This window comes from Styela clava, chromosome 14, assembly GCF_964204865.1.
Source record: "Styela clava chromosome 14, kaStyClav1.hap1.2, whole genome shotgun sequence".
NCBI lineage: Eukaryota > Metazoa > Chordata > Ascidiacea > Stolidobranchia > Styelidae > Styela > Styela clava.
The window spans coordinates 13,976,928-13,989,964 of record NC_135263.1 but is presented as its reverse complement, the minus strand read 5'-3'; the positions used below and the strand labels follow the sequence as shown (position 1 = coordinate 13,989,964).

General features: G+C 36.2%; 2 protein-coding genes across 3 annotated transcripts; one reads left to right on the top strand and one right to left on the bottom strand.

Annotated features, from left to right (window-relative positions):
• The first annotated feature begins 2 nt into the window (after positions 1–2).
• On the top strand, positions 3–1,708 carry LOC144431956 (uncharacterized). Its single transcript, XM_078119828.1, has 2 exons — positions 3–462; positions 695–1,708. The coding sequence occupies exons 1-2, from the start codon at positions 456–458 to the stop codon at positions 1,174–1,176; spliced, it is 489 nt and encodes a 162-aa protein (XP_077975954.1). The 5' UTR covers positions 3–455; the 3' UTR covers positions 1,177–1,708.
• A 60-nt stretch (positions 1,709–1,768) lies between these two features.
• LOC120341666 (uncharacterized) lies at positions 1,769–12,742 on the bottom strand. 2 transcript variants are annotated; one of them, XM_039410225.2, is made up of 12 exons: positions 12,601–12,742; positions 10,371–11,916; positions 8,675–8,853; positions 7,037–7,160; positions 6,033–6,128; positions 5,703–5,867; positions 4,916–5,113; positions 4,662–4,788; positions 4,392–4,552; positions 3,532–3,757; positions 2,500–3,338; positions 1,769–2,181 (listed from the first exon to the last, which is right to left on the bottom strand). In XM_039410225.2, the coding sequence occupies exons 2-12, from the start codon at positions 11,778–11,780 to the stop codon at positions 2,071–2,073; spliced, it is 3,636 nt and encodes a 1,211-aa protein (XP_039266159.2). In that variant the 5' UTR covers positions 11,781–11,916; positions 12,601–12,742; the 3' UTR covers positions 1,769–2,070. The 2 variants fall into 2 exon arrangements, with proteins under 2 accessions (XP_039266159.2, XP_039266158.2); XM_039410224.2 differs by having other exon boundaries at positions 12,498–12,729.
• Positions 12,743–13,037: the final 295 nt, after the last annotated feature.

Here is a 13,037-nt window from a genome sequence, read left to right as displayed (position 1 = left end):
GTTCATCATATGGGACGCGGAATGACACTGAATGAGATACGTCAAAATGGGTATTGGATTGTTGGAGGCACCTCAGCTGTGTCACAATTTATAACTTCATGTGTTGCATGCAGACGTATCCGAAGACCTCTTGAGGTTCAAAGGATGAGCGATCTTCCAGAGGATCGTGTGAATGAAGCAGCCTTGTTTGATTATTCAGCTGTTGATGTTTTCGGCCCTTTTGAAATAAAGGAGCGTAGATCTATTTTAAAGAGATATGGTATAATATTCACTTGTTTATCTTCCAGAGCAGTTCATTTAGAGTCTGCAAATTCATTAGATACAGATTCATTTCTCAATGCCTTGAGGAGATTCCTAGCAAGACGAGGAACAATTAAGCAGTTGAGAGCAGATTGTGGAACAAATTTTATTGGAGGAAGAAACGAATTACTAAAAGCTATTGGTGAGATAGATCAATGCAAGGTCAGAGAATATTTATTGTCTAATGAGTGTGATTGGTTCGAATTCAAGTTTAATGTTCCAAAATGTAGTCATATGCATGGAAGTTGTGAACGTCAAATAAGGACAGTTCGAAATGCTCTGGAGCCAATTATGCAGAAGTTCGGTTCACAGCTTGATGATGGAAGTTTTCGTACTGTACTTGTGGAGGCTGAACATTTGGTTAATTCTAAGCCACTTACAGTTACTAATTTAGGTGATGTGGGTTCACCCGAGCCATTAACACCAAATCATCTTTTGACGATGAAGCCAAAGGTTCTTCTGCCTCCACCTGGACAATTTCAAAGACCTGATGTATATGCAAGACGTCGATGGAGACGAGTCCAGTACATTGTGAACCAATTTTGGTATCGATGGAGATTGGAGTATCTACAAACACTACAACCAAGAGGGAAATGGACTAAAACTGAACTGAATTTATGTGTTGGAGATATTGTCATAGTGAACGATGAGAATGCCCCAAGAAATGAATGGCAACTTGCCAGAGTTGATGCCTTGTATCCGTCTGAGGATGGCCTCATTCGAAAAGTTAGAGTTCTTGTTGCCGATTGTAATCTTGATTCCAGAGGCAAACGAACAAAAGCGGTGACATACCTCGACAGACCGATACATAAACTTGTGTTGTTGGTTCGTGCAGCCAAAGATGGCGATTCCCCGGACGAGGAGCCAACATCTTAGTTTTATTACTTTTTGTACTGTACATATGTTTCGTTTTAAAAAAGTTTTCTTTGCCAACAAAGAACCCTTTTTGGGGAGCCATGTTACTGGGGCCAATAGTTAGTTTTCGTATTGTGTGTACCCCCTTTCAAAGTTAGCTCCTGTGTATTACCGCTAGTGGGCAGTGGTTCACTGATGTGTATTCTTAGTTACCGTAAGGCCTCTTCGGCAAGAACCTGAAACCGGGAGCGCACATAGTAAATTTGCTCATCTACTTTATCTGTTTATCGTAGAACTATTGGTTGGATAGACACAATTGTCATTTACCGCAATCAATTCCTGTATAGTTGCTTTATTGGATTACATTTAATAACTGAATACTCTTGTTGAACTGTGGATTTACTTGGATTAAAATATCATTTCAAACAACAATATCAGAGCTGCATATTTCCAGTGTATCATAGACAGCAAGACAGGTTTTGGGAGCGCGTATAAATGCATTGCAGTCATAGACTATTTGCGGGGCTATTGAACTAAGTTGGACTTTGGCTACCGTAACAACATATATACACGTATCGAAAAATAAATCCCCAAAACACATTAAATCCACATATTTTATTTTTGTGTAACGTTTATTCTATTCTGAGCGCCGGAAAGCGCCAGGCATAAAGCTTATGTAAAAGAACATATTCACTATCTTTGATTTCACATCTCACATGTGAAAAAGTGTCAGCACCAAAGAATGAAGGACGAAAAAACATAAAAGTAAACTGTTAAGAAAAAATGAGGCAAGCAACTTGAATAAACAAACAAAGTTTGATTTCACTAATTGTAATGTTATTTATGCTACTCTTACATCGAAAAAGTTTTTGTTTACTTCTTTATTCTTCTGATATCGGGCATGACAATGATAATTCAACAGACGAAAAATACTAATATTAAGAAGCATATTTTAAACATCGCTGAAGCGGGAAGTGAAGTTAACAGAACGTAAGACATCACCAAGAGTATGATTCCCTCGAAAATCTGTAAAGTATAGATGCAAATAAGTATATTTTCTTCATATTTGATTATTAAATTATCATACTTATTTGAGCCACAACTCTTTTGTCAAATTTACTTGGTATGTGGTATTTGCGAAATCGAAACACGTTTACTTGAACTTTTTCTCGTGTAAAAAACATATATATATATATATAGGTGTTGAAATGCTTACTACATACCAACTGTTACTCCATCAAAATATAGATTATTTGGAAGAGGGACATCAATATATTATGCCGGAAAGAAATACAGATTAAGGTATTTTTTCGTATTTTCGATTTCAAAATGTAAAAAACTTACCCCTAAACCTAGTTCCTTGATAGAATTACTGCGTATTCTTGTTGCAAAAGATCGGACAGTTTCTAATGACATTAGGTCATCTGTCGAGGACGAAAGAGTGATTGTTGAAGTTTCTGCAGCACCAGCATCAACACCTGGCAAAACCCCGGCGTTGCCGTGTAGGTTCCAGCCGTTTACTTCTGATAGAGCGCCATCTAACGATTCACTTCTTTCACTTTCATCAGCTACCGACACTTCCATTTCTTTCACATAGTTTTGAAGTGATTTCGCTAATTTCGCAATTTTTGTCTTCTGCAGAACGCGTTCTGTTACTTTTTTACACTCCGCTTTAACCAGTTCTCTACCTTTCCTTTCCAATTCCACGTCCATGGCTTCAACGTTTACAACGTTATCCATAGACTCAGCGATGTGTCTGACATTCGCGAGCTGCTTCCTCATTTCATCAAGTAATGCGTTGTGCGGTCTTGGTCCACTGTTCATAGGAGATAATGCAAAACTAGACGTAGACGGAGTGACTCCTCTTATGGGACTGGTCGCCTCCGATTTCATCGATCTTTTTCTCTGCCTTATTTGCGTGACAACATCCAGAGCTGGCTGGAAGAGGCTCTGGAGGTTTGTAATAATAGGACTAGTGGCTTGTGACCGCGAGGATAATTGTGCAGTAGGATGTGTACAGGTGGCAACAGATTTTGTAAACGTTTTGACTGGAGTTTGTTTTGTAGTTTTGTACTCATTTTCAGTTTCAATAGCTACATCAACCATCTTTAGTTTTTTAGTCCGTTTACATTTGTGACAAAAACTCTTTCTCCGGCAACTTGTCGTAGTTGTTGATTTTGGTCCTGTACAAAGTTTAATAGATGTAATTAACATTAAAATGAATAATATATCTATCATTTTCAATTTGAATTTAAGTTCTATTCGTTATAAATTATTTTTGAATTAGATAGTTGGACTGTTGTTTGTGTTGGCAATCACTGTGGTTATAAACTAACAAGATCAAAAACGAATTAAAATAGTTGGCCATACTCATACCTTGTGGGGTATTGCTACTTATAGTTGGCGTAATTTGAACAGACTGACTTTTGGTATCTGGGGACAAAGGAATGGCAATATCTGACAATGTTCTGGATATTGACATCTTGCTGCTGCGTTTTTGATTTGACGTTTGGTTCAGTGGAGATGTGAGAGACAGTGGCCGCAATTTCTTGCGATCTCCTCCTATATGCTCTGACATCGAATCATGGTGACTGGAATCACTCTGCATCATAATTTAAAATATTCATTCAGTTTAAAAATATTCATATTCATTGCTCAAATCCAAAAACTTCAAATGAAATGATTTTGTTCATTGAATTTTCAATCATCCAGTTTGAAATGTCGAGAGTGATCGACAAAATCATTGAAATTGTTATGGCCTGGTGACAAAGCTCAATGTAATATCAAGATCAAAAATTAAATTTTAATATTTGTACAACAAACGGTACTTCCGTGATGTGTGTGCCGGGTTAGAGTTAGGCCATAATTTTATTCCGATTTTCCTTATACGAGTTATATTACGAGTTCGGGGACTGTCTGTGTTAGTCAAGTGAATATACCCACTGCGCATAGGTTTCGGTCTCTTTACACAACTTGATGTAAAGTAGACGAACAAAAGTAGTTACTTCTATCTTGGTACACACACTTCTGGAGCACCTAATAAACTATAAACAAGATAGTGTTACTAGTTTAACTGTGATAACCGTGATATTATATCGATGTCAACTTGTCCCTACTGAAAATTAATATTTTTGTTTACGTTCAATAACATCTGCTATACAAAACAGCTGTCTCATATAACAATGTTGGGTATGGAGAATTGTTAAATAAATACTACATTTATAAAATTTAAAAACCTTGTGCGAACGAGAAGTTTTGTTGTTGTTTTCATCTTCAAATATGCTATCGTTACTTCGAGGTACTCTGAGCATAACGCCGACATCTAGCGGTGATTCGGAAGAGATGGAATTGGAATGAAGTTGGCGATGAACAGCTTGTTTATAACGAAGAAGTTCAGCTGAAGAAAGATATGAGTCTAATCAAGTTAAATTACGAGAACGACTCTCAACAATACTGAAAATAATACATAGCTCTTTCATCTTCCAAGGAACTGTATGTTAACGTACCGGCCAACTTTTGATTTTCTATCTCCATCTCATCCAAAGCCAGTCTGAGTGATTCTCTCTCGTCTTCTAAAAATTGTAGATCACTAACACTTGGATTTCTTTTCATTGCTTCTTTGGCCATTAGTTCCTGAAATATTACTAACACTCATGCATCAACCATTTTTAAAAATATTCAAGGCATTTAATTTGATAGTTTTAATCTTTCGACTGACATCAAATATGGAGTTAAATAAAGAGGCAGAAAATATATTCACCCTTTCAGCAGCCATTTTAATCATGTTATCGTTTTCCAGCTGTAGTTCAATTACTTTTCTAGCAAGTAATCCTGCTTGATCTTCAGCTAATTTAAGTCGAAGTTTCAAATCAGTATGTCTATTTGCCCCAGACGATGGCACGGTGGCAAGTTCGCCATATTGGTCTTTATATTGTTCCAATTCGTCCTTAAGAGAATCCTAAAAAAAGATCAGAAAAATGAGTTTAATTTGTGTTTACGATGCAATGTGATAAAGATGTGTATGCATGTATATTCTAATCGTTTATACCACAAATTTCCACAGAAACGCTACATACTTAAACCTTAAAATAGCAATAACTTTACATCGCAGTAACTTAGATTCACAGTCACATGATAGTGCTACCAACCTTATCTGAGTCACGTGTGAAATTATCAAAAATCGGATTAGAATTTCTTGTTATAAAACTTAATTAACGTTAGTCGTCAATACTGTTGTAACACCGCAAAAGCCTATAGTGGTTGTTCGTAAATACCGTCGATATTCAACAGCTGGCTAATGGCTGTATTAATAACAATGACATATAGTTTTGTACGATTCTAGACGATTTTGAAACACAACGAACAACGTCTTTCATCCATGCATATAGTTGTGTAAAATAGGCCAGTTCGACTGGTAGGAAAATTCTCGACTCCTATTTTGGACGGTCTGAAGCAAGGGCTTAATGCTTAAACGGCATGAATTTAAAGACATTTCGAAGAAGACTGTACTCCAATTCCATTTAATTATATGCGTACAGCAGACTTACTTTTTCTGCCTGCAAATCAACCAGCCTTGACAACATGACTTCATCTTTTTCCTCCATAAATTGAAGCTGTCTTTTCATCTCTGAACTACTATCGCTTGTTGTTAGACCATTTGAATTGTCTTCCATGATCATTTGAGAAGGTGCGTGTAAACTCATTTGATCTACCTACGAAGACAAACAATAAGAAATATATTGAATACACAAAAAAATGAACTAGCTCTATTTAATCACAACATGAGTGAAAATATACAATAAATGTCCTATAAAACAAATGTATACAGTTTTTCGTGTACGGCAATATTCGGAATTTATACTGTATTCAAGGCTTACGCTATTTTGAAGTCTTGTGACTTGAATTTTCAATGTTTCTCGTGATGTTTCAGCTTGCAGTAATCTGTGACGCATTTCGATGTTCTCTTGCTCAAGCTAAAAAAGATAGCATGATATAGGTGGGACAATAGAGCCTACGGAATACCCATTTTTCTCGCCTTATGTACTGGGAACTGAGTAGATAAAAAGTGGGCAGGTATATTTTAACTTCTTTCTAACACGACTGATATAAAATAGCGGAATTTCGGCGTATACTCATAGAATTATATCCTAACGAAATCTCTCAACTACCGAAATCTCCAATAATATTTTTTGTTGATCCATAGCAACAATACTAAATTGTATTACGACTATACTCATATACTTGGAATTATATTTTTGCGTTGAACCTGTTGAACAGGTTTTGGATTCAAATTATAGTCCGAGTGGTATATATATATTTATAAACTAGTCCAAATTCGAGAATGTAGGTCCAAACACAAAAATTAATCTTAATGGAGCCCGGGTATTCTGAATCAATGAAGTAGCATTTATCATCTTTAACGGTATCTGGATAATGGATAAGTTCGTAGACTTGATTCAGGTTGAATTTATCTCGAAATTATGCCTAAACGGACAAAAATCACGACCGCACTGGGACGTTGTCACGGTCTTTCAAACTATGTTACACATAGTTTCATATCGGCAAATGCGAAATTTGATCACGGTTCGAAAGATAAATAAATTCAAGACTGTAGACAAACACAATAATTTGATCAGTGAAGTAGTATTTTGACCTACCAATTTGGATCTAGAAACACCAACGCAGAATATAAAGCTGTTTACGTAGCCGTGTCGTCAATTGTCTGCTCAGAAATGCACCTTAGCGAATAATCACAATGCATAATTCATTTGATTGACGGTGCCCTTGGTCACACATGTACCGCATATGAAATTATCTTTGTAATCGCGATTTAAGCTTGGCACCGTCGCATCAAACAGTTGTTTCAACAAGAATAACATACCTTGGCCTGCCTGGCATCAGCAGCCTGCAGTTCCCAGTGTAAAGAAACGGCAACTTGGCGGCTTAGTTTTAGTTCCTCTTCAAGTTCGTGCACCTTTTTATCATCTGCTCGTTGTTGTTGCGCTCTAAACAAGACAAAAGCCGTAAAAAACACAAGAAAATCGATTAAATCGAGACATCTGGGGTCTGCTGGGAAATGTAGTGATTTACAAAAAAAAAAAAATCACAAACCTTTGACGAACACAAAAAATGTGTTCCAAAATACCTTTTAAAGTATTATTATCTTTACTTAATCTATTTTCCGATTTGTCGTCACAAATGGACCTATTATTCTTCCAGGAACCACAAAGGAGCTTAAAATACCACATCTTATGAACCTATTGTTCGGAACCAAAGATTTATACCTGGTTTGATGTTCGCTACTCACTTTATATACAGATTTTCAATAGGACCAACTGTTAACATCAGCTTTTTTAGTATATATATTTACGTAAAAAAATTTGTAATCATAACAAATACAAAAGTAAACTTAAGTAGTGCAAGACGGTTAAGTATATAAAAATGTTTAGTTTGGTATTTTATTCCAGGACATAATGTTTTGGGACAGTTTGGATAGCACATAGCGATCTGTACATATATCAGGCTTAAATATATTATAGTATATTAGGTGGTGGTGTGAGATATGATGAACCAAGAACAAAGTTTTGCGAATGTTAAGGTCACAGATAAATCATATATACATGTTCGAATAGCTATATTTTGTCGAGTTTGTTTATGTAACATCCGCCTGCACATCAATACCACTTCATATACTCAATGGTGCAATTTCAAAACAGACAACAGCTCTCAAGTACGTCACCGCGGTCACAAATAATAACCCGAACGAACAATTAATCTCTTTCAAGTTTGATAAAGGGACGAACTTCCATTTAAATAACATTCATCTCTTTCTCAAGCGAGGCAAAAGATCACATTTTTTCATGTTTAAAAATACGAACTTATTATAAGCCTCCCAATGTGGCGAAGCCGGCGCCTGCACAATACATTGGACACACGTCTGTTATTGACAGATCTGTCGTTCAATGGCTGCCTTCCCTTGTTACTGGGGCCTTTGGGAATTCACGCACAAAGTCAAAAAACCACGAAGTCCATTAATTTAACGAGTTGCCTTATTGAGGTTTAATTTAATATAGATATTATCAAAATCATTTCTGAAGCAAGTTCATGAAGATTAATCATTTTTTTTTCTTGAGTAAACAAATCTTGAAATTACTGACTTCCGCTAAACACGGTGTGGGTATCAACATGCAAATGCCTCCAGTTTCTGGAATATGGCTGTTAAACTTTTCCAAAACAATTGGTTTATTTTTCAAATTAACCCGGTGGTATTGCAAAACGCACCGATTAATCCTACATGTTTTAAGTTTGTATCAGAGTTTATATTTCATTTGATAATATCGTACATCATCGACAGTTTCGAGACTCAAAGATGTTCACGACCATCTGTCGTTTAATGTCAATCGCTTCCCGACATCTGTGCACTAGCGTAACTTCCCTCTCGTTAAAATTTTTTCATCGCACCAAAAAAAAAATTAAGCCAAGCTAAATTAAAATTAATTAGTAATATATTTATTAGAACCTTTCCACTCTGTAGTGCAAAACTTTGCAGTATCTGTTTGCTTGTGTCAATTGCCTTTGAACTTGTTGTAGCAATGTGTCTTCCTCGCGTTCAAAATGATCGAAATAATCGTATAATTCACTCATTTCTTCCTTCATATTTTCTACATCTTCAATGATTTCTATAGCTCCCTGGTACATCTGTATCACGCAAAATGGAATAGGTGATAAGAGAAAGAAATAGCAGTTAATTCGATAGTTGGCATATCAGGCTCAACAGTAGTTTTGGGGCCGAGAAATCTTTCGTCGTATTCAACGTCCCACCCATTTTCAATGACACGTTTAGTGCAGAAGGCTGATCCTGTGTGGTTCACGCAGATGGGCAAAATGTATTGTTTCCCAGATCATAATAGGTAAAATGAAGCATAAAACTGAATTGAGTATAATAAAGAACGCCAAGTATTTTAAATTACATTTAATACTTGTGAATTGCTTCTACGATATTATCGGCGTTTGAAGCTTTTTAATTATTGATATTTATTACACACTAATTGCAGCGCTTTATCGATGGCCTATACTCTGCTGCATATATATAAACAAATATTTGTCGGTTTTTGATATGAAACTAACGAATGCCAAATTACTCAGGGGAATCATTGAGTAATGATGTAATGGTACTACACTGTTAAACAAAATTGCGACACCTACTAATATAATATGTGAGTTTGTTACGTTTTATAAAACTTTTAAAGAGTCTCACTGAATATTTTCCCAAATATATTTCCTCATGCTTTAAATCGTGTATGTCTGAGGAAATCTGACATTGGTCAGGCGAAACGTTACAGAAATATATTCAACATTACAGAAAAACCCAATCAACAGCAAAATTAAATAAAATTGATGCAGAATGCGATAGTAATGTTGGAAATTAAATTTGATTTACAGATTTGTGTCAATCGCATGCGCATGGGAAATTAATGGCAATGACAATTGTGGACTTGGGATAAGCTGATGTGATTATCAGATGCAAGCTGGCATATGGTTTTCTTTATAATGAATTAAGGACTGTGAAATTGCATGATGTGTCAGAGTCATGACAGCTTTGCTCCAATTTGTTCGGGATTATTCGTGACGAATGCGTCATAAATTGCAATTATATAACAATAAAGTGTTGGAGTAAAAATATAATTAAAAATGCGATATAATTAAAAGTATCAAGAGTAAATTTGTGAATCATCAAAGCTATCAACAAACTTAGAAAGTAAATATTTTATCAAAACATTAGTATCAGGATTGTCAAAAAATCCTACAAATAATTGTATCAAAATCGTGTATGGTATACGTATATATCGTTTTAGGTAAAAATGAAGTACTACGACTTTTTTCACTCAGATATATTTATTTCGTAACGTGGACGTGGGATGAAATCAATAGATATCAAATGTAAAAATATATATAATAAAAAATATATTTACTCCCAAGTTTGAAATGATGTCAAGACCATACAAGTTACCAATTTGCGAACATTATTTATACAAATTTCTATATCGTCCGAATATTTAGGGGTCCCGCATTATTTTTTAAGAGTTATGACAGACTAAAATTGAAACTGATTTTTAGAAATTTTCGAACCTTTTGTCAACAGTTGTTTTTAACTGCAAATAATGATAAAAAAGGCAAATCAATAATGCGCTAATTTGAAAATGATAAATAGTCACCTCCTCATAGTTGCAAAACTTTGAAAGTTTCTCCCTCATATCCGTTGTATGACCATCCAGTTCCCTCATCCTTGCTTCCCACTCATTTCGAAAGTAAAAACGAGATGGGTCACCATAATCAATCAAAAAATTCCGATCAGAAAGCTCGCTGGCTTCAACACTTAGTTCCTCGTATGTACTGGTGATGTCACCAGCGTCTATGACGCCACCATCAACAACAACCAATGAGCTTTCCTTGCTCAATGAATCTGAGGATGCAGAATAGTCGTCTTTTGCAGGCCTGACTTGAGTTTGCTTTTTCGCTGGTTTTGTGTTGTTTTCATTCTTGGAAAGTTTTGGAGGCGCCGTCATGGGTTTGTATGTTTTTGCTACAACGTTTTCCGTTATAGGTTTAGCTTTCTCGGGAGGAGTGTCTGCTTTTGGAACCACAATTTTTGGTCCTCGAGAGTTTGATCTGACACCAGGTGGACAAACAGTTGTTTTATCCACCCCGGTAGTTTTCCAAGATGGCGGAGATTCTTTCCTTCTAGTAGGAGAGGGTGACGTTGATTTATTTTGAAATTGCTTTGTTTTATGCCGCATTGGCGATGTCGAAACCGTTTTTGTTTTTGGTTTAGGTGACACAACAGGCTTCACGGACGAGCGTAGGCTTGATGCTTTTGGAACAGGATTTTTTCCTTTGGTACTGGAACTGTCTATAATGGTTACACAAGTTTTTATTTCTTGATTTACTGTATTCCCATGTAGTCTTTCGCTTGGTCCTCTCATTGATTCATTTCTGAATTTAATCAAGTCTACTGAACTTTGTCTAGAAGGCTGTTTCGTGGGACTTTCCGCGGTGCTAGTGAATTTTTGCCTAAGTTCGGAGACTTTGGGGCCACCCCTTATGGGAGATCTTCGAGGCGTGTTACTAAACGTAGCTTCTCTAAACGCTTTTGGACAAACTGTGGGCGAATTATCGTTTGTAGCTTTGTTTCTAGTATTAGTCAATGAAAATCCTATACAGGCTTGTTTAAGAAACGACACTCGCCTTCCTGACGGTAATACTCTAGATTCTGTTCCGAAGAAAGGCCACGGCTGAGGTTCTCGAAAATTGGAGTACGCTCTATCGACGCTCGACTCTTGTTCTGGTACTTGTTTCGTTCTCGATCCAATATTACGTTCAGAGGTATCCCCGCCTACTGTATCATCAGTCTCTGCTCTCACGCTCCCTCTCGCGACAAGCATTTCGGAATTCTCCGTTTCGGTTTGGTATCTTAGATCGACTGGGCTACTGTCCTGGGTTCGTACAGTGCTTTCAAAACTAGTAGATGTAGGCGATTGATGAGTTAAATTTTTTGAAAAGTGGTCGAGTAGATGATGCGGGTAATGTCGACGGTGAGGGTGAGGATGAACAACATGATTAAACATATTTTGAATAATTGGCGACGAAAGTAAGCGTTCTTCTTTGATTGCTTCAGATTCACGTTTTGCTGAATTTTCTTTGGGTATGCTATTCGCTAATATCAAATCACTTCTTATTTCGCTTTGTTTTGTCTTCTTGCTTCTGTAATCAATAAAAAATTACGATTTGATGCACAAATTTTTGTTACGTAGATATTATAGGCTTCAGTGATTAATAAATAATTCAGTAGTTTGTTCAAATCATGCGTATTGGCAACTAAAGCTCAGCTATAACTGAATACATAAAGCAAAACACTTCGTTTAATCCCGAAACGCGTTATAACAACCCCCAAACTGGGGTTTAAATATGAAGGCATACATATGTATGGATGCGATTTCTTTTTTTACATTCTATTTATACAAGGCTCGTCCGGAACCGGGAACACGTGTGCGTAAACAGTCGGGCAGGTAAATAATTCATGATACACGGATGACGTAATTTTGTAGGGAATAATTTGTCATATTTTCCATATCACTCATTTGAAAATGAAATAACGGATTGATCAGAAGTGCACTTGAAAAATCTAACCAGTCACCATAACTTTGGCTTTACTGTGGCAAATTTATATCTGTTAGATTTCACAGTGATTAAATTTGGCCTTCCGTAGATAGTATCCGGTTTTCATATTTGAGAGCAAATATGTGGTTGTGTCCGTATAATTTTAGCAAAATTATTTTACTTACCTTACAAAATATGCTTGGGTATTCTTGTCGCCTTGTGACATGCTACATCATCTCGATATATACAAATCAAACCAAAGTTAATAAATTTATTCCTTCTCCCTACCTTCTTCAAAGATCGATTTCTTTTCATGAATTTCTATTTACATATGCCGAAAGTGGTCGAAGCTGCCTCTTCGTGTTATAGTCTACTAAGAAAAAACCCTAAGGAAGATCACCGTGCTGTAGAGGAAAGGATTATGTAATGATATAATTTAATCTTTGATAATCTTATATTGAAGTAATTAGTCAACAAATTTGCATACGATTCGAACAAAAGAATCAAAATGAGAACACTTGCTATTGTATTCGCAAAAGAAACGCCCTGCTGGTATAGGCTACTGCGTGCTTTTTTTTATTTTTATTATCTCTCTTCACCTCTTTCAGCCTAAACAATTGCTGTTCGACGCGATCCACGCATCGTTAGGGTTTTCTTTTAGAAGTCCATGTGATTTGCCTATATGTAACAAAAGCAAAATAAAACGACCTATCTCACAACTTTTT